The sequence below is a fragment of the Bos indicus genome, chromosome 16 (assembly GCF_029378745.1).
Source record: "Bos indicus isolate NIAB-ARS_2022 breed Sahiwal x Tharparkar chromosome 16, NIAB-ARS_B.indTharparkar_mat_pri_1.0, whole genome shotgun sequence".
NCBI lineage: Eukaryota > Metazoa > Chordata > Mammalia > Artiodactyla > Bovidae > Bos > Bos indicus.
Window position 1 is genome coordinate 19,952,363 of NC_091775.1, and position 25,657 is coordinate 19,978,019.

General features: G+C 39.6%; 1 protein-coding gene across 1 annotated transcript in view; it reads right to left on the reverse strand.

The window, feature by feature from the left end:
* LOC139176523 (usherin-like) overlaps positions 1-23,015 on the reverse strand; it is a 74,201-nt gene extending 51,186 nt beyond the window's left edge. The window contains exons 1-3 of the mRNA XM_070768843.1: positions 22,914-23,015; positions 18,909-18,999; positions 6,064-6,171 (exon numbers count right to left, since the gene is read on the reverse strand). Coding sequence (XP_070624944.1) covers positions 6,064-6,171; positions 18,909-18,999; positions 22,914-23,015 — 301 coding nt within the window. The remainder of the gene's footprint in view (positions 1-6,063; positions 6,172-18,908; positions 19,000-22,913) is intronic.
* Positions 23,016-25,657: the final 2,642 nt, after the last annotated feature.

Sequence of the window (25,657 nt, forward strand, 5' to 3'; positions counted from 1 at the left end):
TCTGTTGCTTTCCTCTATTTCTTTGCATTGATTGCTGAGGAAGGCTTTCTTATCTCTCCTTGCTATTCTTTGGAACTCTGCATTCAGATGCTTGTATCTTTCCTTTTCTCCTTTGCTTTTCACTTCTCTTCTTTTCACAGCTATTTGTAAGGCCTCCTCAGACAGCCATTTTGCTTTTTTTGCATTTCTCTAACCCAAGATGGATGTGTCATTGTGGAGAGGTCTGACAGAATGTGGTCCACTGGAGAAGGGAATGGCAAACCACTTCAGTATTCTTGCCTTGAGAACCCCATGAACAGTATGAAAAGGCAAAATGATAGGATACTGAAAGAGGAACTCTCCAGGTCAGTAGGTGCCCAATATGCTACTGGAGATCAGTGGAGAAATAACTCCAGAAAGAATGAAGGGATGGAGCCAAAGCAAAAAGAATACCCAGCTGTGGATGTGACTGGTGATAGAAGCAAGGTCCGATGCTGTAAAGAGCAATATTGCATAGGAACCTGGAATATCAGGTCCATGAATCAAGGCAAATTGGAAGTGGTCAAACAGGAGATGGCAAGAGTGAACGTTGACATTCTAGGAATCAGCGAACTAAAATGGACTGGAACGGGTGAATTTAACTCAGATGACCATTATATCTACTACTGTGGGCAGGAATCCCTTAGAAGAAATGGAGTAGCCATCATGGTTGACAAGAGTCCAAAATGCAGTACTTGGATGCAATCTCAAAAACGACAGAATGATCTCTGTTCATTTCCAAGGCAAACCATTCAATATCACAGTAATCCAAGCCTATGTCCCAACCAGTAAAGCTGAAGAAGCTGAAGTTGAATGGTTCTATGAAGATCGACATGATTTTTTAGAACTAACACCCAAAGATGTCCTTTTCATTATAGGGGACTGGAATGCAAAAGTAGGAAGTCAAGAAACACCTGGAGTAACAGGCAAATGTGGCCTTGGAGTACGGAATGAAGCAGGGCAAAAGCTAATAGAGTTCTGCCAAGAGAATGCACTGGTCATAGCTAACACCCTCTTCCAACAACACAAGAGAAGACTCTACACTTGGGACATCATGAGATGGTCAACACCAAAATCAGATTGATTATATTATTTGCAGCCAAAGATGAAAAAGCTCTATACAGTCAGCAAAAACAAGACCAGGAGGTGACTGTGGCTCAGATCATGAACTCCTTATTGCCAAATTCAGACTTAAATTGAAGAAGCAGGGGAAACTACTAGACCATTCAGATATGACCTAAATCAAATTTCTTATGATTATACAGTGGAAGTGAGAAATAGATTTAAGGGACTAGATCTGATAGACAGAGTGCCTGATGAACTATGGATGGGGTTTCATGACATTATACAGGAGACAGGGATCAAGAGCATTTCAATATTAGGTTTCCAATAATCAATAGGTTTTTATTGTATCTCCTGTGTAAGTTACTCAGTAAAGGGTAAGATTTCAACACTTTTATAGGAAAAAAATCTCAGGGCATTCAAATGCAATTTACTTGCAACACTCTGGAAGAATCAAGATAGACTTAAACATGGCTCAATCTTACTGATTTTCTAAGAACAACCTACTTCTGAGAAGAAAGTAGTTCATTTTGTTCTGAAAGCTCACTTTATGTTAGATACTTGGATAAATACACAAATCATAACATACTTTTATGTCTGGGTCTCTCTGCCAACAGCTGCTAAGTGACTCAACCAACTAATTAGAGTTTTGATTTAAACATGACGTTAATTTGTTGATTTAAGAGATAAAGTATAAAGCTTTGGTTCATAATCTGCTCCCTGCAATCCTGTTTTTCTCACCCTGAAGGATGTTTTAAAAAATCACCACTGTTCTAGAAAAGGCTATTGCTTAGTTTCTGTTTTGAATCAGTCAGTGTAGCCTGTGGGTAGAGAGGAGTCAATGAAATAAAATGAAGCCACATTTTGGAGTTGCTTATGTTTTAAATAAAACTTGAGTTTTATATTTATATAAGCGGGAGAAAGCTCTGTCCATTTGCTAATAACCCTGTGTCCATTGGTGTGATCTATAAGATGAAACTGGAATGTGTGAAAAACTAATAAGTGCTCTATTTTTACTTTTGAACTGTGGTGTTGGAGAAGACTCTTGAGAGTCCCCTGGACTGCAAGGAGATCCAACCAGTCCATCCTAAAGGCAATCAGTCCTAAATATTCAGTGAAAGGACTGATGTTGAAGCTGAAACTCCAATACTTTGGCCACCTGATGTGAAGAGATGACTAACTGGAAAAGACCTGGATGCTGGGAAAGATTGAAGGAAGGAGAATAAGAGGATGACAGAGGATGAGATGGTTGGATGGCATCACTGACCCAGTGGACATGAGTTTGAGCAAGCTCCGGGATGGACAGGGAGGCCTGGCGTGAGGCACTCCATGGGGTTGCAAAGAGTTGGACATGACTGAGCAACTGAACAGAACTGAACTGAATGATGTGGAGACACTTTTATCTTGGCAACTGCAAGAAATCATTGATAGAATAAGACTTGCCTTTGGTGAGAGGTCTTATTAAGTCTCAGGGGAAGAATCTACCTCCCTCACAAAGCCTGGGTCTCAGTGACATCAGAAAACCACTCTACACAATGGGAGGGCAGAACTGAGGCATCAGAGACATTACTTTGCCAACAAAGGTCTGTCTAGTCAAGGCTATGGTTTTTCCAGTGGTCATGTATGGATGTGAGAGTTGGACTGTGAAGAAAGCTGAGAGCTGAAGAATTGATGCTTTTGAATTGTGGTGTTGGAGAAGACTCTTAAGAGTCCCTTGGACTGCAAGGAGATCCAACCAGTCCATCCTAAAGGAGATCAGCCCTGGGATTTCTTTGGAAGGAATGATGCTAAAGCTGAAACTCCAGGACTTTGGCCACCTCATGCAAAGAGTTGACTCATTGGAAAAGACTCTGATGCTTGGAGGGATTGGGGGCAGGAGGAGAAAGGGATGACAGAGGATGAGATGGCTGGATGGCATCACCGACTCAATGGATGTGAGTTGGAGTGAACTCTTGGAGTTGGTGATGGACAGGGAGGCCTGGCCTGCTGTGATTCATGAGGTTGCAAAGAGTCGGACACGACTGAGAGACTGAATTGAACTGAACTGAAGAGAAGGAAATGGATGGTCATGGGGGAAATCATCTAGAAGTGGGGTGGGGAGCAGGTAAACTAGCTGAGAGGTTTAAGGGGGAAAGGTCAGAAGGAAACCTTGGTTGCTCTCTTGATATATAGCAGCTAACAAAGGAACATGTCTACTGGATTTGTTTTAACTTTGTCTTGAGTGAAATGCAATATTACCCATTTCTTAAATCCATATGAATCGTTCCAAGTCAAAAATACCAACATTTTTTGTGGATTGTCTTTCCCTTGGAAGTTAATAAAAAGAACCAATTCTTCATTGGCTAATGTCAGAAATGCATTGACTTCTGGACTGTTCAATATTTGTTCATTTGTTGATTTAACATTCTAGTCAAATGTGTCATTTTTTTGTGCTGAGCACAGTGGATGTGTGGGTAAAAACAAATAGTCTTTAATCTTCAAGGAAGGATATCATGAGTAAATGTGTTAGCCGCTCAGTCATATCCAACTCTTTGTGACACCATGGACTGTAGCCTGCCAGGATCCTCTGTCCCTGGGATTCTCCAGACAAGAATACTGGAGTGGGTAGACATTCCCTTCTCCAGGGGAACTATCTGACCCAGGGATCGAACCCCGGTCTCCTGCATTACAGGCAGAGTGTTTACCATCTGAGACACAAGCAGCAATTCTTACAAGAGAGCAATAATCCAGTTCAAGCTCTTCCCACTACTTGACTAAGGCTACACCGTTTTCCAGGAGGCCAAAATTATAGAGAATCAGGACCAGCTTACCAATGAGGTCATAATATGTTTTAGCTTCTTTTTTAAATAGATTGAAAATGACAGACATAAGGAACTCTCAGGGTGGCTGTGAACAAATGCTTCCTTTAATTCTCTCCATATCTACTTAGACACTCAAATGTTAGACCATCAAATTATGTCTGATCACTCAACTAGGCCTTTTAAAATTAGTTATACTTGGATTATTAATTTAAGAGGATATAATACGTTTATTTCCACTTTAGCAAAACAACACAACTTAATGTTACTGCTGCTTTGTTCCCTTACAACCTCCAAGTTAAGCACTCAGACTACATTTATTTCTCATACAAGTTATTCAGAATTGGCACTTATGCAGCCGGAAAATGGATTCTAAATCCAGGTTCCTTCTGCAGAGGAAAGCCCATTTAGTTTACTGTTTCTTTGCACAGTTATTAGTGTTAAAGCAAAGGTGGATAAAGTTAAAAAGCAAATCAAGTAAAACATTTCTCATCTCATACTCCCCAGCACTGTTGAAAGCTATAATTTTTAAGTCATGAAATCTGAGCTTTTTCAAGAAAATGTTTTTTGTTTTGGACAAAGTGAGAGTAGAGATCCATATTGCCTAAGAATTTAAATATATGGATTGGATGAGCAAAGTGGAGAGGCCCTGTTCTTCTATCAGGCTGGAGTTTCAGCCAAAACTGATTGATAGATCCTTTAGAAATTATCCATTATCATCAAAGTATCCATTTGATAGTTTACCTTTCCAAAAAATCCACTGCTGGTTTCTTCCTTTCAAAGGAACACTAAGCTTTTTGACATGAAACATTCTTTATATAGAAAACATCATTAGTGAATTCCTGGTGAGGAGCCATATGCCCCATATGTGGAATTTTCCATTTTATTCCCCATTTACTGGTAGGAAGTTCAGGTCTAATATTCTGAGGTACAACAACCCCTTCATTAGAAGAGTAATGGACAAGTAGTTCAGGACTCTTTGATGAGCATTAATATTACATTTCTGTTCAGAAGTTTATTTATGCCTCTTGTTTCCCCACATGGAAAACAGCAGATAATAAAGATTAACAAAATAATTAGTTGATCACTAGCCCAAGTTTCTGAGTATATTTTTCTTCTAAAAGTAAATGATACTATCTGTCCCAGTTCTTAACCCAAAGACCATTGTTATCAGGTAGATATGTATGCTTCCAGAATATTTCCTATGCATTTATCTATAGAAATGAATATAATTTTCTATGTGTGGCTTTAGACATAAAGATGCCATATATTAACACAGTTCTATAACTCTACATTATATGTACAGATCACTTTGTTTCTTTGAATTGATGGAATTCCATAACGTGAATATATCTGAATAAATTTAGCAATTCCCCACTCAAAGACATTTAGATTGCTTCCAATATCTTGGCATTCCACAACAATAACGGCTTCAGTAGACATCCTGGTACATGCCTCCTGGTGCAGTTGTGGAAATGTTATTTTCTGGCATTAGATAATGAAATTGAAGCTGCTCTGTCACGGGGAATCAACATTTTACATTTAACAGACATTGCCAATTTGATTTCTAAGGTGATGGTCCCACTTCCCAATCTCTCAAGCTGTGTTTGATAGTATATTTCCTCCATCTGTTCACTTGTCAAATCCCTTGATCCTTGTGGTCCATCTCAGAAGGCATCCACCCTCTAAGATCTTTCTTGAAGTCCCTGATGGGTTGTAATCTCTCCCTTCCAAGATTAACCTGAGCATTCTGTTCATTAATTCTCATTTAACATCACATTCTAAGATTCTCTCTCTTCATGTCAATTTGGTTACTTACCCTATCACTTCTACTTGATTGCAAATTCTTGTGGGCAGTGAATATTTTTATCAGCTTCAACATGGAGTGTGGTGCTTGTTATATTTTAGCTGCCCTGGGAATATTTAACCTTTGATTTTTGGAGGAATTTCATATCCAAGTACATAGTATCTTTTTTCTTCCAAGGAAAACCACATCTAAGGAATTGAAAGCAAACTGCCTTGGGAGACTTATAGTTTAAACTTGAAAAACAGGAAGCTAGAATATTATTTTGGATCCATATACTTTAGTTCTTCTTCCTTGTTTGTTATGATAAAGTTTATAGAGTTCATGTCAAAATATCATATGAAAACTTCTTTTTCCCAACCACGGGTATTTTTTAATTACCTTGAGGGGCTGCCTGCAGAGTCTGACCTAGAAAAGGCTCACTTGAAGTGCATCCAGCAGATGTACAAGCCCTAAGTGTGAAGCTGTAGTTGGTGTATGGCTGGAGACCTAGAAAGAGCAAACAAGAAATCAAGTACCTCTTGAGAGGATTATTTATTATCAGGTAAACACTAGCAGTCACATGCAGAGTTGCAGATATGATATCCAAAATTTTTAAGAGCAGAAAACACTCCAAGGGGGAAAGGAACTTCATAAGCAGCTCAGTATTAAAAGACATTTCATTTCTCAACTGATAAAACAACAAATTCTAAGCCTTCAAAGAGATCCGAAAATTCTTGTCATCCATCCATCCATCCATCTTTCCATTAATTCCCCTGTACCAGGTATCATTGAAGAGACTCCCCTGCCTAGAGAATCGAGGTGCTCCATCTCCCAAACAGCCTATTCCATCTCTAGAGAGCTCTAGAGTTCTCTTTGTTTGGTGTGAAAGTCCTTCTTTATATTGTGGTGAATTCTTTCTAATACTTCCACCCACTAGGGACACAGAGAACAAATCTAATTTCTTTTCCACATGACAGTTCTTCAAATATTTGTAGACAGTTATCAAATCCCCCCTGAGTTTTCTCTTCTCCAGGCTAACCATCCCAGTTTCTGCAATTGCTTCTTATATGAACAGGGGCAGGGAGAAAAAAAAAAATAAAAAGGTTAGAGTCAACATTTTTAGCCTCAAGCCATATTCAGCTCATATTAACTTTTAACTTTGCATTTCTTTACCATATATGCTCCTACTGTACCATCTCACAATTCTGTAGTTTTTCACAAGGTATGTTGTTTTTGTGTTTACACATAGATTAGACATATTATGAAGAGGGAACAGTGTTTATATTTCTTTTATAATAAGATGTATAATGTAGCACAGTAATTGCTCAATAAATTCTCAGGAAAAGAAGGAACAGCAATCCACCAACAACAGATATACTGGTATCTGTTGGCAATCCACAGACAACAGTTATATATTGTTCCATATCCATTCCAAACTGCCTAAGTATCCTTTCCCCCCACTGTGCCCCCTCCACGCCCCCAGTAACAATAAGTTCATTTCCTAAGTCTGTTTGTCTTTGTAAGTTCATTTGTATCACTTAATTTTAGATTCCATATATAAGGAATGTCATTTTGATATTTCTCCTTCTCTGTTTGTACACATTGCTATATTTAAAATGGATCACCAACAAGTTCCTCCTGCATAGCACAGGGACCTCTGTTCAATGTTATGTGGCAGCCTGGATGGGAGGGGGAGTTTGGGGGAGAAAAGGATATATGCATATGGATGGCTGAATCCCTTCCCTGTCCACCTGAGACTGTCACAACATTGTTAATCAGCTATAACCCAATACAAAATAAAGTAATATATTGTTAGATTTCATCACTGCATGGCCAGTGACCTTTCAGAAGTTACTTAGCTTCATTCTGCTTTGATCTACTGATCTGTAAAATAAGGAATCACTGCATCTAGTCTCTAAGGCTGTTGAGAAGTACTTAGAGTAGTACTTTATTTTAGCAGAAGCAACTTTAAGACAGCAGCATTCAACAAGAATACATCAAGGCTAACATTCATTTCCTTGACTCTTGGGAAAAGTAAAACAAAGCCAAAGCTTTAAAAATATTTTCTGATAAAAGAACAGGACAATATCTATGTCAAATAATTGGGCTAAGTTACAACAGGGATCCAATAAATTTCTATACTTATTTTTTCATGAATTTTGAACTATGTTTTCACATATCCTGTTCTTTTGGTGAGCGGACTCTTCTTCCAGACATTTATCCCAGGGATGGGGGAGCCTGGTGGGCTGCCGTCTATGGGGTCGCATAGAGTCGGACACGACTGAAGCGACTTGGCAGTAGCAGCAGCTGTCACTTTATGTATATCTATTCAAATGCTATATTTTAAAAGATTTTGGTCAGTTTATCTACACACAACAACCAGTACTTTTTATCCTCTCAAATTACTTTCTTCTTTCATAGCCTTCCACACTATCTGATGTTTTATTACACGTTTATTTATTTATTGCTTGTCTCCACCTCTGTGACATAACCTCAAAAAGAACAAGGACTTAGTTTTGCCCACAAGTGTGTCCTTTGAATAGTGACAGGCACGAAGTAGGTGCTCGTTAAGTGAAGGGAAAAAATTAATTAACTAGTTCACTTAGAATTGGAGCAGTAGTCTGGCTTCTCTGCTAAAGCCGTAATGTTCTGTAGCGGAAGCTGCTCTGGGATTCAGCTTCAAAACACTTAGTGTTTCCTTATCAATTTAATGATAAGATGTGGATACTTATTTGATTATAATCTTCTACTTGGCTGCTATGGAGGATTTACATACTTCTGATATTTACCTGATTTACAGATGAGGAATATGATGAAAGATCTAGGCCATTTTCAAGCCTTGTGGGTTTGATAAAAGCTTATAGGAAAATGCTCAAGATTATAAAATATAGAGCTCAAGAGAAACATTTAAGAATGAAGGTCAGGGATGGTGGTGACTGATTTAGTCTGACAAAGTTGCCTTCTTTACTCCCATTACTGAAAAATGGGGTCTTGACCCTTGTAACACCATTGTATCTGAATATCTTACTTTCTCACTTAGAAGGTAAGCCCTTTGAGAGTAAGGATGGTATCTTTGAATGTTTTTAAAATCATTTCTCCCCATGTATTCAATGTGTTTCAAAAATTGTTTAAGGAAGACCAGGGCATAAAAGCATCCAATAAGCATGGCATGGTTGTGATGCTATGATATGTCCATGTACCATCACGAGTGTGCTGTGACCACACAGGCCCTTCCTCTTAATTCCATAGGGACTCTTGCTCACAGCATCAGTTTCATTGAATAGGAGATTCTTTTCTACTTGCATAATACTATTAAAATAAAAACAAGATTAATATAATTTATGAACAATAAATATTTTATAGATTTTTCTTCTGAATGTCAGGCTTAAGTATGGCTAGCAAAAATAAAGCAATACTTGATTTTTCTCTGGAATAGTCTGACAAAAAAAAAAAAAAACCCTTTGTTCTCTTCCACATTTTGTATTCTGTTTGGTTTGGTTTCAGACTTTTGAAGGACAATTTAGGATGTGTCTTAGGAAAGAAAAGAAAACATCATCCCAGAGGTGTACTAAGATTGATTAGAAGACTGAAGGTATTTGTAATGAGGACTGTAGCTAAAAGAAAATCTACATATATAAAAATAGAAATTGTTTTTTCCTTACAAAATTTTTCTAAAGGGGGTTGAGTGTCATCCATTTCACACTAGAAGACAGGTGTATGGAGGTGGTACAACAGCAGAGCAATCAGCCTTTAAAGAAGTTTTGATAGACTGAGGAAGGTGTGCCCACGGAGTCTGTAACAAGGTGTTTAAATGGAGAGAGGTGGGGTGGTTTAGTAGAGGATCGGGCCAGAGTTAGTGAAGGAATATACATCTCTTGGAGACACTGGAATACTAGAATTAAGGGTGATGGGCAGGATGCAGAACTGAGTATTAAGCAGAGAGCATTGGTCAAAAAGTCGAAAGATTATCAAACTAAGTGAGGTAAGTCAGAGAGAGAAAGACATACATATGATACCACTTGTATGTAAAATCTGAAAAAAAAAAAAGGATGCACGTGGACTTATTTACAAAACAGAAATATAGTCACAGACATAGAAGAGAAACTTATGGTTACCAAAGGGGAAAAGGGCTGCTGCTGCTGCTAAGTCGCTTCAGTCGTGTCCGACTCTGTGCGACCCCAGAGACGGCAGCCCACCAGGCTCCCCGTCCCTGGGATTCTCCAGGCAAGAACACTGGAGTGGGTTGCCATTTCCTTCTCCAATGCGTGAAAGTGAAGTCGCTCAGTCATGTCCGACCCTTAGCGACCCCATGGACTGCAGCCTACTAGGCTCCTCTGTCCATGGGATTTTCCAGGCAAGAGTACTGGAGTGGGGTGCCATTGCCTTACTACTATACAGAAAATATTTTTCTGTGTGTCTGTGTATGTGTGTATATATATATAATCTTTGCCAACAAAGGTCCATCTAGTCAAAGCTATGGTTTTTCTGGTAGTCATGTATGAATGTGAGAGTTGGATATGAAGACAGCTGAGTGCTGAAGAATTGATGCTTTTGAACTGTGGTGTTGGAAAAGACTCTTGAGAGTCCCTTGGACTGCAAGGAGATCAAACCAGTTCATCCTAAAGAAAATCAGTCCAGAATATTCACTGGAAGGACTGATGCTGAAGCTAAAACTCCAATATTTTGGCCACCTGATGCAAAGAACTGACTCACTGGAAAAGACTCTGATGCTGGGAAAGATTGAAGGCAGGAGGAGAAGGAGATGACAGAGGATGAGATGGTTGAATGGCATCATTGACTCCATGGAAATGAGTTTGAGCAAGTTCCAGGAGTTGGTGATGGACAAGGAAGCCTGGTGTGCTTCTGTCCATGGGGTCACAAAGAGTCAGATGTGACTGAGTGACTGAACTGAACTGATAACAGAAAATGATAACCAAAAAGGTACTACTATATAGTATAGCACAGGGAACTATATTCAATATCTTGTAATAGCCTATATAATGGAAAAGAATCTGAAATATATATACATATATATACACACACACATACACACACACACATACATACACATATATAACTGAATCACTTTGCTGTATACCTGAAACACTGTAAATCGACTATACTTCAAAAAGAAAAACTTATAAAAATAAGTCAGAAGAGTTCAAAGACATCTCCGAATCAAAAGGAGTGGAAGTAGGGAACTGGAGAAAAGAAGCATAGTTTGAAGAACAAGAAAGATTAGAGTGGGAGGCAAGAGGCTGGAAGTGAAGGGGGCACGGATAATGGCTTATTCATGGGCAGTCTGTCTCCCAGAGATGCTTCTGCCCCTGCAGTGCAGAGCATCTGACCAGGTGAAAGCACCAGGTGGATCAAGCATAGACTCAGACTCATTTCAACTGACATTCACTAGCTTGTGTCATGCAACTCGACGCCTGTAATATTTAACGTCCAGAGTATAGTCACACATTTTTGATAACAAAACTTGAATTTTCTTTGGAGAAACCAGTCTTTGGCCACCATCAGGCCTTGTGCTTGGTTGAGAGCTGAATTCGCCCAGGCCAGGACACATATCAACATTCAATTCTGAGCAACGGTAGCAGCATTCTGTGACCTCATTCAGGCCACTGAAAGCTAGGCTTAGAAACAGAACTTTCATTCATTTTTATATGGTTCTTTTTCCACCACATAAAGCTTGAGAATGGAGAAAAGCTCAGATGAAAAGAAACTTTGTCCTGGAAATGTCATCTGGAGGAAAGAAATAGAGGAAAACAAAAGAATGGGAAAGACTAGAGATCTCTTCAAGAAAATTAGAGATACCAAGGGAACATTTCATGCAAAGATGGACACAATAAAAGACAGAAATGGTATGTACCTAACAGAAGCAGCAGAGAAGGTGATGGCACCCCACTCCAGTACTCTTGCCTGGAGAATTCCATGGACAGAGGAGCCTGGTAGGCTGAGTCCATGAGGTCGCTAAGAGTCAGACACGACTGAGTGACTTCACTTTCCCTTTTCACTTTCATGCATTGGAGAGGGAAATGGCAACCCACTCCAGTGTTCTTGCTGGAGAGTCCCAGGCAAGAACAGGGACGGGGGAGCCTAGTGGGCTTCCATCTATGGGGTCACACAGAGTCAGACATGACTGAAGTGACTTAGCAGCAGCAGCAGCAACAACAGAAGCAGAAGATATTAAGAAGAGGTAGCAAGAATACACAGAAGAACTACACAAAAAATATCTTCATGACCTAGATAACCACGATGGCATGATCACTCACCTAGAGCCAGACATCCTGGAATGTGAAGTCAAGTGGGCCTTAGGAAGCATCACTACAAACAAAGCTAGTGGAGGTGATGGAATTCCAGTTGAGCTATTTCACGTCCTAAAAGATGATGCTGTGAAAGTGCTGCACTCAATATGCCAGCAAATTTGGAAAACTCCACAGTGGCCACAGGATTGGAAAAGGTCAGTTTTCATTCCAATCCTAAAGAAAGGCAATGCCAAAGAATGCTCAAACTACCATACAATTGTATTCATCTCACACTGTTGGCTCAGACGGTAAAGTGTCTGTCTACAATGCGGGAGACCTGGGTTCGATCCCTGGTTTGGGAAGATCTCCTGGAGAAGGAAATGGCAACCCACTCCAGGACTATTGCCTGGAAAATCCCATGGACAGAGGAGCCTGGTAGGCTACAGTCCCTGGGGTTGCAAAGAGTCGGACATGACTGAGCGACTTCACTTTCATTTTCCAGATGTTCAAGCTGGGTTTAGAAAAGGCAGAGGAACCAGAGATCACAGTGTCAACATCCTCATCAAAAAAGCAAGAGAATTCCAGAAAAACATCTATTTCTGCTTTATTGACTATGTGGATCACATAGTCAATGCCTTTGACTCTGTGGATCACAACAAACTGGAAAATTCTTCAAGAGATGGGAACACCAGACCACCTGACCTGCCTCTTGAGAAATCAGTATGCAGGTCAAGAAGCAACAGTTAGAACTGGACATGGAACAACAGAATGTTTCCATATAGAGAAAGGAGTATGTCAAGGCTGTATATTGTCACCCTGCTTATTTAATTTATATGCGGAGTACATCATGAGAAACGCTGGGCTAGATGAAGCACAAGCTGGAATCAAGATTCCCAGGAGGGGTATCAATAACCTCAGATATTCACATGACACCACCCTTAGGGCTGAAAGCGAAGAAGAACTAAAGAGCCTCTTGAGGAAAGTGAAAGAGGAGAGTGAAAAAGTTGGCTTAAAACTCAACATTCAGAAATCTAAGATCATGGAATCCAGTCCCATCACTTCATGGTAAATACATGGGGAAACAGTGGAAACAGTGATAGATTTTTTTTGGGCGGGGGCTACAAAATCACTGCGGATGGTGACTGTAGCCATGAAATTAAAAAGATGCTTGCTCCTTGGAAGAAGTTATGACCAACCTAGACAGCATATTCAAAAGTAGATACATTACTTTGCAAAAAAGGTCCATCTAGTCAAAGCTATGGTTTCTCCAGTAGTCACGTATGGATGTGAGAGTTGGACTATAAAGAAAGCTGAGTGCCGAAGAATTAATGCTTTTGAACTGTGGTGTTGGAGAAGACTCTTGAGAGTCCCTTGAACTGCAAGGAGATCCAACCAGTCCATCCTAAATGAAATCAGGCCTGAATATTCATTGGAAGGACTGGTCTTGAAGCTGAAACTCCAATACTTTGGCCACCTGATACAAAGAACTGACTCATTAGAAAAGACCTGATGCTGGGAAAGATTGAAGGCAGGAGAAGATGGGGATGACAGAGGATGAGATGGTTGGATGACATCACTGACTCAATGGACATGAGTTTGTGTAAACTCTGGGAGTTGGTTATGGACAGGGAAGCCTGGCGTACTGCAGTCCATGGGGTCACAAAGAGTCAGACATGACTGAGCGACTGAACTAAACTGAACTGATGTCATTTGGTAGCCTTGAGTGAGCCACACCTAAAGTCTACATGTGATTTTTGTTGTTTGTTTCATGAGTCTTTAAGTGCCCATTTGTGAACCCTGGTTGAACTGTTTTGGTAACCTTCAAGAAACAGAGTTATAAGTGATACTACTCTTATAATTGCTAATAATGTTACATGTGTACACACAGGGTCAGAGTCTTCTATGTTACACACAGCAAGCATAAGCAGCTATTATTATGTGCATGAGGTGATCTGCCTTTATACGAGCTAGAAAGAGGTACCAGATTATGGGAGAGAGAATTAGCAAGAACACGAAAAAGTCTGGTGAAAGGTGAGGAGGTTTTGCCTTTAATATCACCAGAACAAGAAATATTGTTCCTGCCTCAAAGGTAGGAAAACAGGTTCAGAGAATCAAATAGGGACACAGCAGACAAATGTTCGGCTTGGAGTAGGGACAAACCAATGATTTTAACACCAAGTCCTGTGCGGTCTCCATTGGATAAGTTATATCAAACACACTGAAAATTTTCAATGACTGCCTCCCCTCTAAAGATTAAATAGTATCCGAATGATATAAAAAGGGTAGAAACCACTGCAGTTGTTCTTAAAGTGAAATATAATGAAAGGATTTCATTCAAAACACAAATTAATACAAAAGTTAAAAAACAAAATTGGGTATGTTTTATTTCATTTTTTTCTCCTCTTTTCACTGAATTCTAAACATTAATTAAATGTATCTTTTGAGAAATGCAGTTATTCTCTAAGGAAGTTGCTTCTTTGATCACATAAATAACATACCAATTAAAGTTTCAGTTCCCTACAGTTCAGTCGTTCAGTCGCATCCAACTCTTTGGGACCCCATGGACTGCAGCATGCCAGGCTTCCCTGTCCACCACCAACTCCTGGAGCTTGCACAAACTCATGTCCATCAAGTCAGTGATGCCATTCAACCATCTCATCCTCGGTTGTCCCCTTCTCCTCCTGCCTCAATCCTTCCCAGCATCAGAGTCTTTTTCAACAAGTCAGTACTTCACATCAGGTGGCCAAAGTATTGGAGCTTCAGCATCAGCATCAGTCCTTGCACTGAATATTCAGGACTGATTTCCTTTAGGAATGACTGGTTTGATCTCCTTGCAGTCCAAGGGACTCTCAAGAGTCATCTCCAACAGTTGAAAAGTATCAAATCTTTGGTACTCAGCTTTCTTTATAGTCCAACTCTTACATCCATACTGGAAAATGCAGTTTTGACAATACAGATCTTCGCTGGCAAAGTAAAGTCTCTGCTTTTTGATACTGCTGTCTAAGTTTGTTATAGCTTTTCTTCCAAGGAGCAAGAGTCTTTTAATTGCATGCCTGCAGTCACCGTTTGCAGTGATTTTGGAGCCTAAGAAAATAAAGTCTGTCACTGTTTCCATTGTTTCCTCATCTATTTGCCATGAAGTGATGGGACCAAATGCTATGATCTTAGTTTTTTGAATGATGAGTTTTAAGTCAGCTTTTTCACTCTCCTCTTTCATCAAGAGGCTTTTTAGTTCCTCTTCACTTTCTGCCACAAGGGTGGTGTCATGTACATATCTCAGGTTATTGATATTTCTCCCGGCAATCTTGATTCCAGCTTGTATCATCCAGTCCACCATTTTGCATGATGTACTCTGCATATAAGTTAAATAAGCAAGGTTACAATATACAGCCTTGATGTACTCCTTTCTCAATTTGGAGCCATCGTTCTATGTCCAGTTCTAAATGCTGCTTCTTGACCTACATACAGGTGTCACAGGAGGCAGGTATGGTGGCCTCGTATTCCCATCTCTTTAAGAACTTTCCACAGTTTGTTGTGATTTACATAGTCAAAGGCTTCGGCGCAGTCAATGAAGCAGATGTTTTTCTGGAATTCTCTTGCTTTTTCTGTGCTCCAACAGATGGTGGCAATTAGATCTTTGGTTCCTCTGCCTTTTCTCAATCCAGCTTGAATATCTGGAAGGTCTCAGTTCAGGTACTGTTGAAGCCTAGCTTGGAGAATTTTGAGCATTATTTTGCTAGTGTGTGAAATGAGTGTGACTGTGTGGTAGTTTGAACACTCTTTGGCATTGTCTTTCTTTGGGATTAGAATGAAAAATGACCTTTTCCAGTCCTGGGACCACTGCTGAGTTTTCCAAATTTGCTGACATATTGAGTACAGCACTTTCACAGCATCATCTTTTAGGATTTGAAATAGCTCAGTTGGAATTCCATCACCTCCACTAGCTTTCCTCATAGTGATGCTTCCTAAGGCCTACTTGACTTTGCACTCCAGGATGTCTCGCTTTAGGTGAGTGGTCATGCCATCATGGTTATCTGGGTCATGAAGATCTTTTTTATATAGTTCTTTTGTGTATTCTTGCCATTTCTTTTTTATATCTTCTGCTTCTGTTAGGTGCATACCATTTCTGTCCTTTATTGTGTCCATCTTTGCATGAAATGTTTCCTTGGTATCTCTAATTTTCTTGAAGAGTTCTCTTGTCTTTCCCATTCTATTGTTTTCCCTTATTTCTTTGCATTGATTACTTAGGAAGTCTTTCGTATCTCTCCTTGCTATTCTTTGGGATTCTGCATTCAGATGTGTATATCTGAAACTGCTACTGCTGCTAAGTAAATTAGGAGTTTGAGATGAATAGACACACTCTACTATACAGAAAACATTACACTACTATAATATTATGCTGCTAAGTCGCTGCTAAGTCACTTCTAAGTCCGACTCTGTGCGACCCCATAGACGGCAGCCCAACAGGCTTCCCCGTCCCTGGGATTCTCCAGGCAAGAACACTGGAGTGGGTTGCCATTTCCTTCTCCAATGCATGAAAGTGAAAAGTGAAAGTGAAGTCCCTCAGTCATGTCTGACTCTTAGTGACCCCATGACTGCAGCCCATCAGGCCCTCCGTCCATGGGATTTTCCAGGCAAGAGTACTGGAATGGGGTGCCACTGCCTTCTCCATATCTGAAACTGAAGTTTACTTAATATTTACTACTTGCAGTCCTTCTTCCATGTACTTCCTAGACATTAATTAACACCATTAAACCCCTTGGGGAGTAAGACAATTACTCCCAGACGAACTGCTGTTCTCTGCTCAGATAACAGGAGCCAAAGCATAGAGAGATGAAGGAACTCACCTCTGATGACAGAGATAAGAAAGGATGAGGTCAGGATGCAATTCTGGGCAGTTGGGACTTCCCTGGTGGCTCAGACAGTAAAGCGTCTGCCCAAAATGCGGGAAACCCAGGTTCAGTCCCTGGGTTGGGAAGATCTCCTGGAGAAGGAAATGGCAACCCACTCCAGTATTCTTGCCTGGAAAATCCCATGGATGGAGGAACCTGGTAGGCTACGGTCCATGCAGTTGCAAAGAGTCAGACACGACTGAGTGACTTCACTTTCTTTCTTTTCTTTTTGGGCTGAAAAATGTGACCCGGAGCAGTTGGGTCCACCCTATGAGGCTTCTAAGTAAAATGACACAGATCCTTCAAGGCCTAGTAACACTTCTGGTAATATTAAAAATCCACATGGGGCTAGGTATTTGAATATTTTCATTTGGAATATGAGCACAATTCATGTACAGAGGCAGACTCAGCAGTCTGAAATTGGACTCTTTGGGTCTAATCCTTATCTACCTATCAGCTACTACCACAAGCCAGCTTATTGACTTCAGTTCCCATATATGTAAACTGTGGGCACAGGAATATAGACTGCTTAATTGAACCACAGGCTAATATGAAAGAAGATGACAGATGCATCCAACATTTGTATATTCTATTCTTAGGTCCAGTAGTCATGTACAAAGGTGAGAATTAGACCATAAAGAAGGTTGAGTGCTGAAGAATTGATGCTTTCAAATTGTGGTGCTGGACAAGGCTCTTGAGAGTCCCTTGGACTGCCAGAAGATCAAATCAGTCAGTCCTAAAGGAAACCAACCCTGAATATTCATTGGAAGGATTGTTGCTGAAGCTGAAGTTCTAACACTTTAGCCACCTGATATGAAGAACTGACTCACTGGAAAAGATTCTGATGCTGCAAAATACTGAAGGCAAAAGGAGAAGGGGACAACAGAGGAGGAGATGGTTAGATAGCATTACTGACTCATCAGTCAGATGTGACTTAGTGACTGAACAACAATTTCTTAGGTCTTGTATTTTTCCTATTGTTAGAGGATTGATTTACTAATAGACTTGGTTCCAAGAGTCTGTAAGTAAAGTGTGGACTGCCACGAGGCATAGATTATTTACATGAACTGGATGACCTTTCATATATATGACTGTAAAACTCAATAAAATCAACACATTTCAACTGGAATTTGCTGTCACTTTAAGGAAGCCCCTATTGGTAGTCCTTAAAATGAGATATATTTGAAATATTAGCAACAGGCAGTGAAAAGGGCACACCAATTGAAAACTAGTCATGAACTGATCAGGATGAGAAGAGGGAAATAAAGAGATGTCTCCAAGGAACCGTTCTGACTGTAACTTAATCCTAAAGTCAAAGAGTAGAAGGAGAAAAGAAAACATCATTCAACTGCTCAGCATTGAATTAAAAGAGTAAGAAATAGAGGCTGTAGAACAGAGAAAGACAAACGCATGGAGAAAAGCCAAGTATTTAACATTTCAGTGGAGTGGAGATTACTGTGGCTGCAAATTACCTGAATTTCCCTACAGGGAATCATGTTCTCTTTTAAAGGAAAGAGGCATACTATAACCAAACTCATTACAATTACACTTTCAAGTAACATCCCTTTCAAGAGTAAATATGTGTTAAAAAGAGACTGCAAAAAGTCTGCCTATGGATCATAAAAAGATGATTTGGAAAACAAAACTCATAGCTCTGTAAGTTACATTGGATGTACTCTATAAAGAACAGCTTGTTTCTCATGTTTAATCTCCAAGCAGTGACGAAAAAGCTTTTGTTCATTACAGTTTCAGATAGCTAGTGCTACCTCAAAATAGTCATTCAGTTGTCCTAAATATCATCTATTATTCTTCTGAAGAATTACCAAATAATCCTAGAGAATATGTAATTTCACAAGTTCCTCAGTCAACTTGGTTAGTTATTAGTTCAAGTGCTGAGAGGCCTGAATTACTTCAAAAAGCTTTTGTTAGGTGGTTACCAGGTATTACCCACTCTGTGGGCAGTTAGTTGCCCTGGCACAGTTCACCCAAACTAGATGCTTGCCCTGGCCCATGTGAACCACATATCTAGTTTTACTGTTGAAAAGAGCTATCTTTTGCCTCCACCTGCCTGGGAACTCATTAAATGATTTGTCCCCTCCCTCACCCAAGAACATTTCTGCTCGTGGAGATTCCCAGGAACATCCAGCATTCACTGTGATGAGTAGAGCTATATCAAGGCTCAATTTTGGATTAACCTGATTCCATGTGAAAATTGAGATATTCGAAAACTGGTATTCCAAGGGATCATGGAATCACTTTAGATACACCAAATGTGCATTTAAATTATGGTTTGTGTCACAAAATTTGATTGTGAAATATTTCAGGAGCTCACAAGCTAGGGCCCCCTTTCCCTGATAGTATCATCCATCATGATCTCAGCAGTGTCCATCCCTCTTAGTCAAGTCAATTTCTTGCCTCTCTGAGAGCAGCCATTGGCACTGTCCATTTCTTGCATCGAGGCTTTGACGTATGAGTTCAGGTGATATCTCATATGAACCAGACATCAAAAAATCCAAACTAGGGCGCTCTTGCATTTTCAAATACCAGTGAAATAACTTAGAACTTTCCATTCTGACTACTTGCTACAAAGCTTATTTGCATTCTTAATTCTCTATTTAATGTGTAATTCTACACCAGAGATTAAGCTCCTCTCCCTAGTATCAGAGTGATCAGATTCATTACAAGATACTTCCTGAATGAGTCACTAATTTGGCAGGCTCTCTTTCCAAATGTATTAACATTAAAAACATTAATAAGATAATCCAAGGAAAGACCCTTGCTTTTGATTTTTGTATCACTGTATTAACAAATATTTTTCTGCCTTGGAGTTTGGTGTTGTATTAGACCAAAGCCTCTTTTATCCTACATTTTCAATCAGAATCTTCTCTAGAACAAAATGTGTCATCAGGTAGCAGCAAAGTCTGATGCTTAAATGATCCACAACAAAGATATACATCTCAGGGAAGAAGGAAACTGGATAGAACTGCTGGGAATGAAACAGAAGTAGTGATTTCTCAGTCAAAGTACCTTGGAATATCTGGGATTCCAAGGGATTTTTCTTTCCTTTAAATACTGGTGTCTAGACAGCTGATGCATATAATGCTTTGGCTATAATATTATATCTGTAAGAATGATAAAAGAGAAGAAGAAATAGTGGTTGATGTGCCATTTTTTTGCAAGAATTTAGGCTCCTTGGAATTTGAAAAATGAAAATAAAATGAATTCTCACACCTACTTTCACAGGTCTGATGCTTGGTGGCCAGAGGTCAGGTGGTAGTGGGGGAAATACAGCCCAGAGTATCACACATGACATCAGAGGCTTCTGAAGCTGCTCTGAGGACACAACAGCCATCCCAGTTTTCATTCTGTTTCAGTTAAAGATACCCACTACTGTATCAGTTCAGTTCAGTTGCTCAGTTGTGTCCAACTCTTTGTGACCTTATGGACTATAGCATGCCACGCTTCCCTGTCCATCACAACTACCAGAGTTTGCTCAAACTAATGTCCACTGAGTCAGTGATGCCATCCAGCCATCTCATCCTCTGTAGTCCCCTTCTCCTTCTGCCTTCAATCTTTCTCAGCAGCAGGATCTTTTCCAATGAGTCAGTTTTTCCCATCAGGTGGCCAAAGTATTGGAGCTTCAGCTTCAGCATCAGTCCTTCTAATAAAAAATCAGGATTGATTTCCTTTAGGATTGACCTCCTTGCAGTCCAAGGGACTCTCAAGAGTCTTCTCCAACACCACAGTTCAAAAGCATCAATTCTTCAGCACTCAGTTTTCTTTATGGTCCAACTCTCACATCCAAACATGACTACTGGAAAAACCATAGCTTTGACTAGACGGACCTTTGTTGGCAAAGTAATATGTCTGCTTTTTAATATGCTTTCTAGGTTGGTCATGGCTTTCCTTCCAAGAAGCAAACATCTTTTAATTTCATGGTGGAAGTCACCATCTGCAGTGATTTTGGAGTCCAAGAAAATAGTCTTTCACTGTTTCCATTGTTTCCCCATCTATTTGCCATGAAGTGATGGGACCGGATGCCACCATCTTTGTTTTTCTGAATGCTGAGTTTTAAGCCAGCTTTTACACTCTCCTCTTTCACTTCCATCAAGTGGTTCTTTAGTTTCTCTTCACTTTCTGCCATAAGGGTGATGTCATCTGCATATATGCTGCTACTGCTACTGCTAAGTCGCTTCAGTCGTGTCCGACTCTGTGTGACCCCATGGACTGCAGCCTACCAGGCTCTTCCATCCATGGGATTTTCCAGGCAAGAGTACTGGAGTGGGGTGCCATTGCCTTCTCCCTGCATATATGAGGTTACTGATATTTCTCCCGGTAATCTTGATTCCAGTTTATGATTCATTCAGCCTGGAATTTCTCATGATGTACTCTGTATATTAGTTAAATAAGCAAGGTGACAATATACAGCCTTGATGAACTACATTCCCAATTTGGAACCAGTCAATTGTTCCATGGTCAAAGGCTTCAGTATAGTCAGTGAAGCAGATGTTTTTCTGGAATTCTCTTGCTTTTTCTATGATCTGACAGATGTTGGCAATTTGATCTCTGGTTCCTCTGCCTTTTCTAAATCCAGCTTAAACATCTGGAAATTCTCAGTTCATGTACTGTTGAAGTCTAGCTTGGAGAATTTTGAGCTTTACTTTGCTAGCATGTGAGATGAATGCAATTGTGCAACAGTTTGAACATTCTTTGGCACTGCCTTTCTTTGGGATTGCAATGAAAACTGATCTTTCCCAGTCCTTTGGCCACTGCTGAATTTTCCAAATTTGCTGGCATACTGTGTGCAGCACTTTCACAGCATCATCTTTTAGGATCTGAAATAGCTCAGCTGGAATTCCATCACCTCCACTAGCTTTGTTTATAGTGACCACTACTATATATAAAATAGATAATCAACAAGGACCTACTGTATAGCACACAGAATTCTACTGAATACTTTGTAATAACATATAAGGAAAAGGAATCTGAAAAAGAATGGATATATGTATATATACGTGTGTGTGTGTGTGTATGTATGAATCAGTTTGCTGTATACTTGAAAGCAATACAACCTTGTAAATCAACTATAATATAATTAAAAAAAGAAGTTTACTGCCAATAAATTCAAACTGCCAGAGACCAGGGCACAAAAGCCATGTAGTAACCTCAGACCATGCTTAGAAGGATCCTGAGCGTGGGTCAGTTTTCATCATCCTGAAATTCTTAATGATTTTTGAACAAAGGAGCCCCACACTTTCATTTTGCGTTGGGCTTTGCAGATTGTGTCACCCATCCTGAGCTTTAGCTGTGTCTGGCTGTGATTTTTATATCCAACCAATATGGAATCTAGTTCAGATACTACTGGGTTGCCCAAAATTTTTGTTTGGATTTTTCTGTAAGCTACAATGGAAAAACTGGAATGAAATTTTTGGCCAACCCAAGAGTTTACTACTCAATATTTATTCATTCAACAAGGATTTTCAAAACACTTAATGTCTGCTAGGTACTGTGATAGGTCACAGTACAGGTAACACAATGGCAAAAGGAAGCTGCTGCCTCTGTTCTTAAAAAAAACTTTAACTCCTGGTTGAGGAGTAGAGACAAGTAAAAGGATATTCAGTGAAGCATAATACATACCATGAGAGTCAAGTGTAGGATACTATGGGAGCACATGATGGAGTTACCTAAATGTAAAATCTTCATGTAAAAAATGTCCACGTTTTGGAATATGGATGGTCAAACTATGTTTTCTTTGTTTCAAAAGTGATATGGACTATATCTGTTTCAGTACATTAGTAGTACCCTTTCCGCTACAATTAGCCCTGGTAGGATTTATGCTGTTTTATCACAGAAGGTTTTTACAAGTTTCTAATAGTATGAGAAAGGAAGACAGATTATTCTTTCCTTGTTAACTTAAGGCTGCTAACTGTTCCCTTTCAATGAAATGAAATGATGAGCAACTTCCAATGGATTATTTGGAAAACATTTCCCCCAGAGTTAAGAGACACATAAGCCCTTATCATGTCTGCTGCTAAACAGGACATGATTAATTCATTTTGTTCTCGGTGTCCCTAATCATTTCGTTAATCCTTTCCCCGCTCTCCTCTACCCTGATGCCCACATTAGGAGGTCCACGTTTCAAGTGTGGCAACCCAAAGTGAAATAATGCCATTGCTGACATCCCGTTTGTTCCGAGCAGGATGGTGGGCATGTCTAGTAATAAATGATATGAAAAGGTCTTTTATTGACAAGCTGCCACGCGCTGTTTGCATTAGCGAATCTGAGAAGATGATGACTACCCTTGGTCCCCATGGTACTGGGCTCAGCGCGATAGCAGAAAGTGCCTTGGTTTACTTAGAGCAGTGGTAACACCTCTAAATAATTAACTGAGGACTTCCTGTCTTCAATTACTTAATGCATTTTTTTTTTTTTAACATCTTGAGAGGATTATAAGCAATTTATGGATTTCACATGATGAGTGCATTTGCCTCTATTCCCACAAAGCATTTACGGGATCATGTTTCTAAAGCTTTGAGGTAATTAAAAATAAGCATAGAGATAATGGGGCTGGTGCTAGGTGCCCTCTTTCCCTTCTGTCATTTCTAGGGACCTAGATTCTCAGGCTCCTGGATGACTAGAGCTACAGCTTCATCAGTGTTTGACTGTGACTCAGGGAATGCCGCGGTTTTGGAAATGATGAGAAAAATCAAAACCTTTATCTCTGGGGGGGTTCGGGCAGCTCTTCAATCAAATGTTTGAGATTGAATGTGAAATAAATTTGATTATTTTAGTTCATTTCATAAACTCAATAAAACAGTCATTCCCATCATAAGATAGTTCCCTACTGAATTAGATCAGTCAACTAACCATGGAACTGAATTTTCCCTGGCAGATAAAATGTGTGATCACTACACAGGTCTCAGGTTTCAGATTTTCTAATGCCAAGCACCACACCTGTCCCATAGGAACGACATATGTGAGGGTATACTTAGTAAGGTTTTTTTTGAATAAAGGTATATTTACTCATTTAACAAAGAAATCTGTTTAGGACTATATTGTCCAAGTGAAGTACCTTCTAAATCTGTCTAAAATAATACAGAGGGATGGATGAAATGAGTTCTAACAGATTTTTTTTCCCTTTTATAATCTTTTTTTTCTTTTTTTTTTTAATTTTATTTTATTTTTAAACTTTACATAATTGTATTAGTTTTGCCAAATATCAAAATGAATTCGCCACAGGTATACATGAGTTCCCCATCCTGAACCCTCCTCCCTCCTCCCTCCCCATACCATCCCTCTGGGTCGTCCCAGTGCACTAGCCCCAAGCATCCAGTATCATGCATCAAACCTGGACTGGCAACTCGTTTCTTACATGATATTTTACATGTTTCAATGCCATTCTCCCAAATCTTCCCACCCTCTCCCTCTCCCACAGAGTCCATAAGACTGTTCTATACATCAGTGTCTCTTTTGCTGTCTCGTACACAGGGTTATTGTTACCATCTTTCTAAATTCCATATATATGTGTTAGTATACTGTATTTATGTTTTTCCTTCTGGCTTACTTCACTCTGTATAATAGGCTCCAGTTTCATCCACCTCATTAGGACTGATTCAAATGTATTCTTTTTAATGGCTGAGTAATACTCCATTGTGTATATGTACCACTGCTTTCTTATCCATTCATCTGCTGATGGACATCTAGGTTGCTTCCATGTCCTGGCTATTATAAACAGTGCTGCGATGAACATTGGGGTACACGTGTCTCTTTCCCTTCTGGTTTCCTCAGTGTGTATGCCCAGCAGTGGGATTGCTGGATCATAAGGCAGTTCTATTTCCAGTTTTTTAAAGAACCTCCACACTGTTCTCCATAGTGGCTGTACTAGTTTGCATTCCCACCAACAGTGTAAGAGGGTTCCCTTTTCTCCACACCCTCTCCAGCATTTATTATTTGTAGACTTTTGGATTGCAGCCATTCTGACTGGTGTGAAATGGTACCTCATAGTGGTCTTGATTTGCATTTCTCTGATAATGAGTGATGTTGAGCATCTTTTCATGTGTTTGTTAGCCATCTGTATGTCTTCTTTGGAGAAATGTCTATTTAGTTCTTTGGCCCATTTTTTGATTGGGTCGTCACTTTCTAACACCATACACAAAAATAAACTCAAAATGGATTAAAGATCTAAACGTAAGACCAGAAACTATAAAACTCCTAGAGGAGAACATAGGCAAAACACTCTCTGACATACATCACAGCAGGATCCTCTATGACCCACCTCCCAGAATATTGGAAATAAAAGCAAAAATAAACAAATGGGACCTAATTAACCTTAAAAGCTTCTGCACATCAAAGGAAACTATTAGCAAGGTGAAAAGACAGCCTTCAGAATGGGAGAAAATAATAGCAAATGAAGCAACTGACAAACAACTAATCTCAAAAATATACAAGCAACTCCTACAGCTCAACTCCAGAAAAATAAACGACCCAATCAAAAAATGGGCCTTTTATAATCTTAAAAGAACTAAAATTAGGTGGAAAAACTTTAAAATGTTTATCCCAATAAAAGAAGAACTTTGGCATTAAGTTATGCATATGAAATCTTCTCTGACGTGAAAAAGGTCATAAAAAATGATAATAGAAGAACTGGTGGAGTGAAAGTATTTAAACAAAAATCTTTGCAATTATTTTATAATTAAGGAGGTTATCAATTCTGTTGATTTGAACAATACAATTGAATTTGGTCTGCTGGCATGTAACCGTTGGTTCTAAAAATGGAAACCACTACAGCTGGCAATAGTTTGAAGCCTATGCTGATTGAGTAGACAGATTCTGTAGGAAGAGAATTCTTTATCC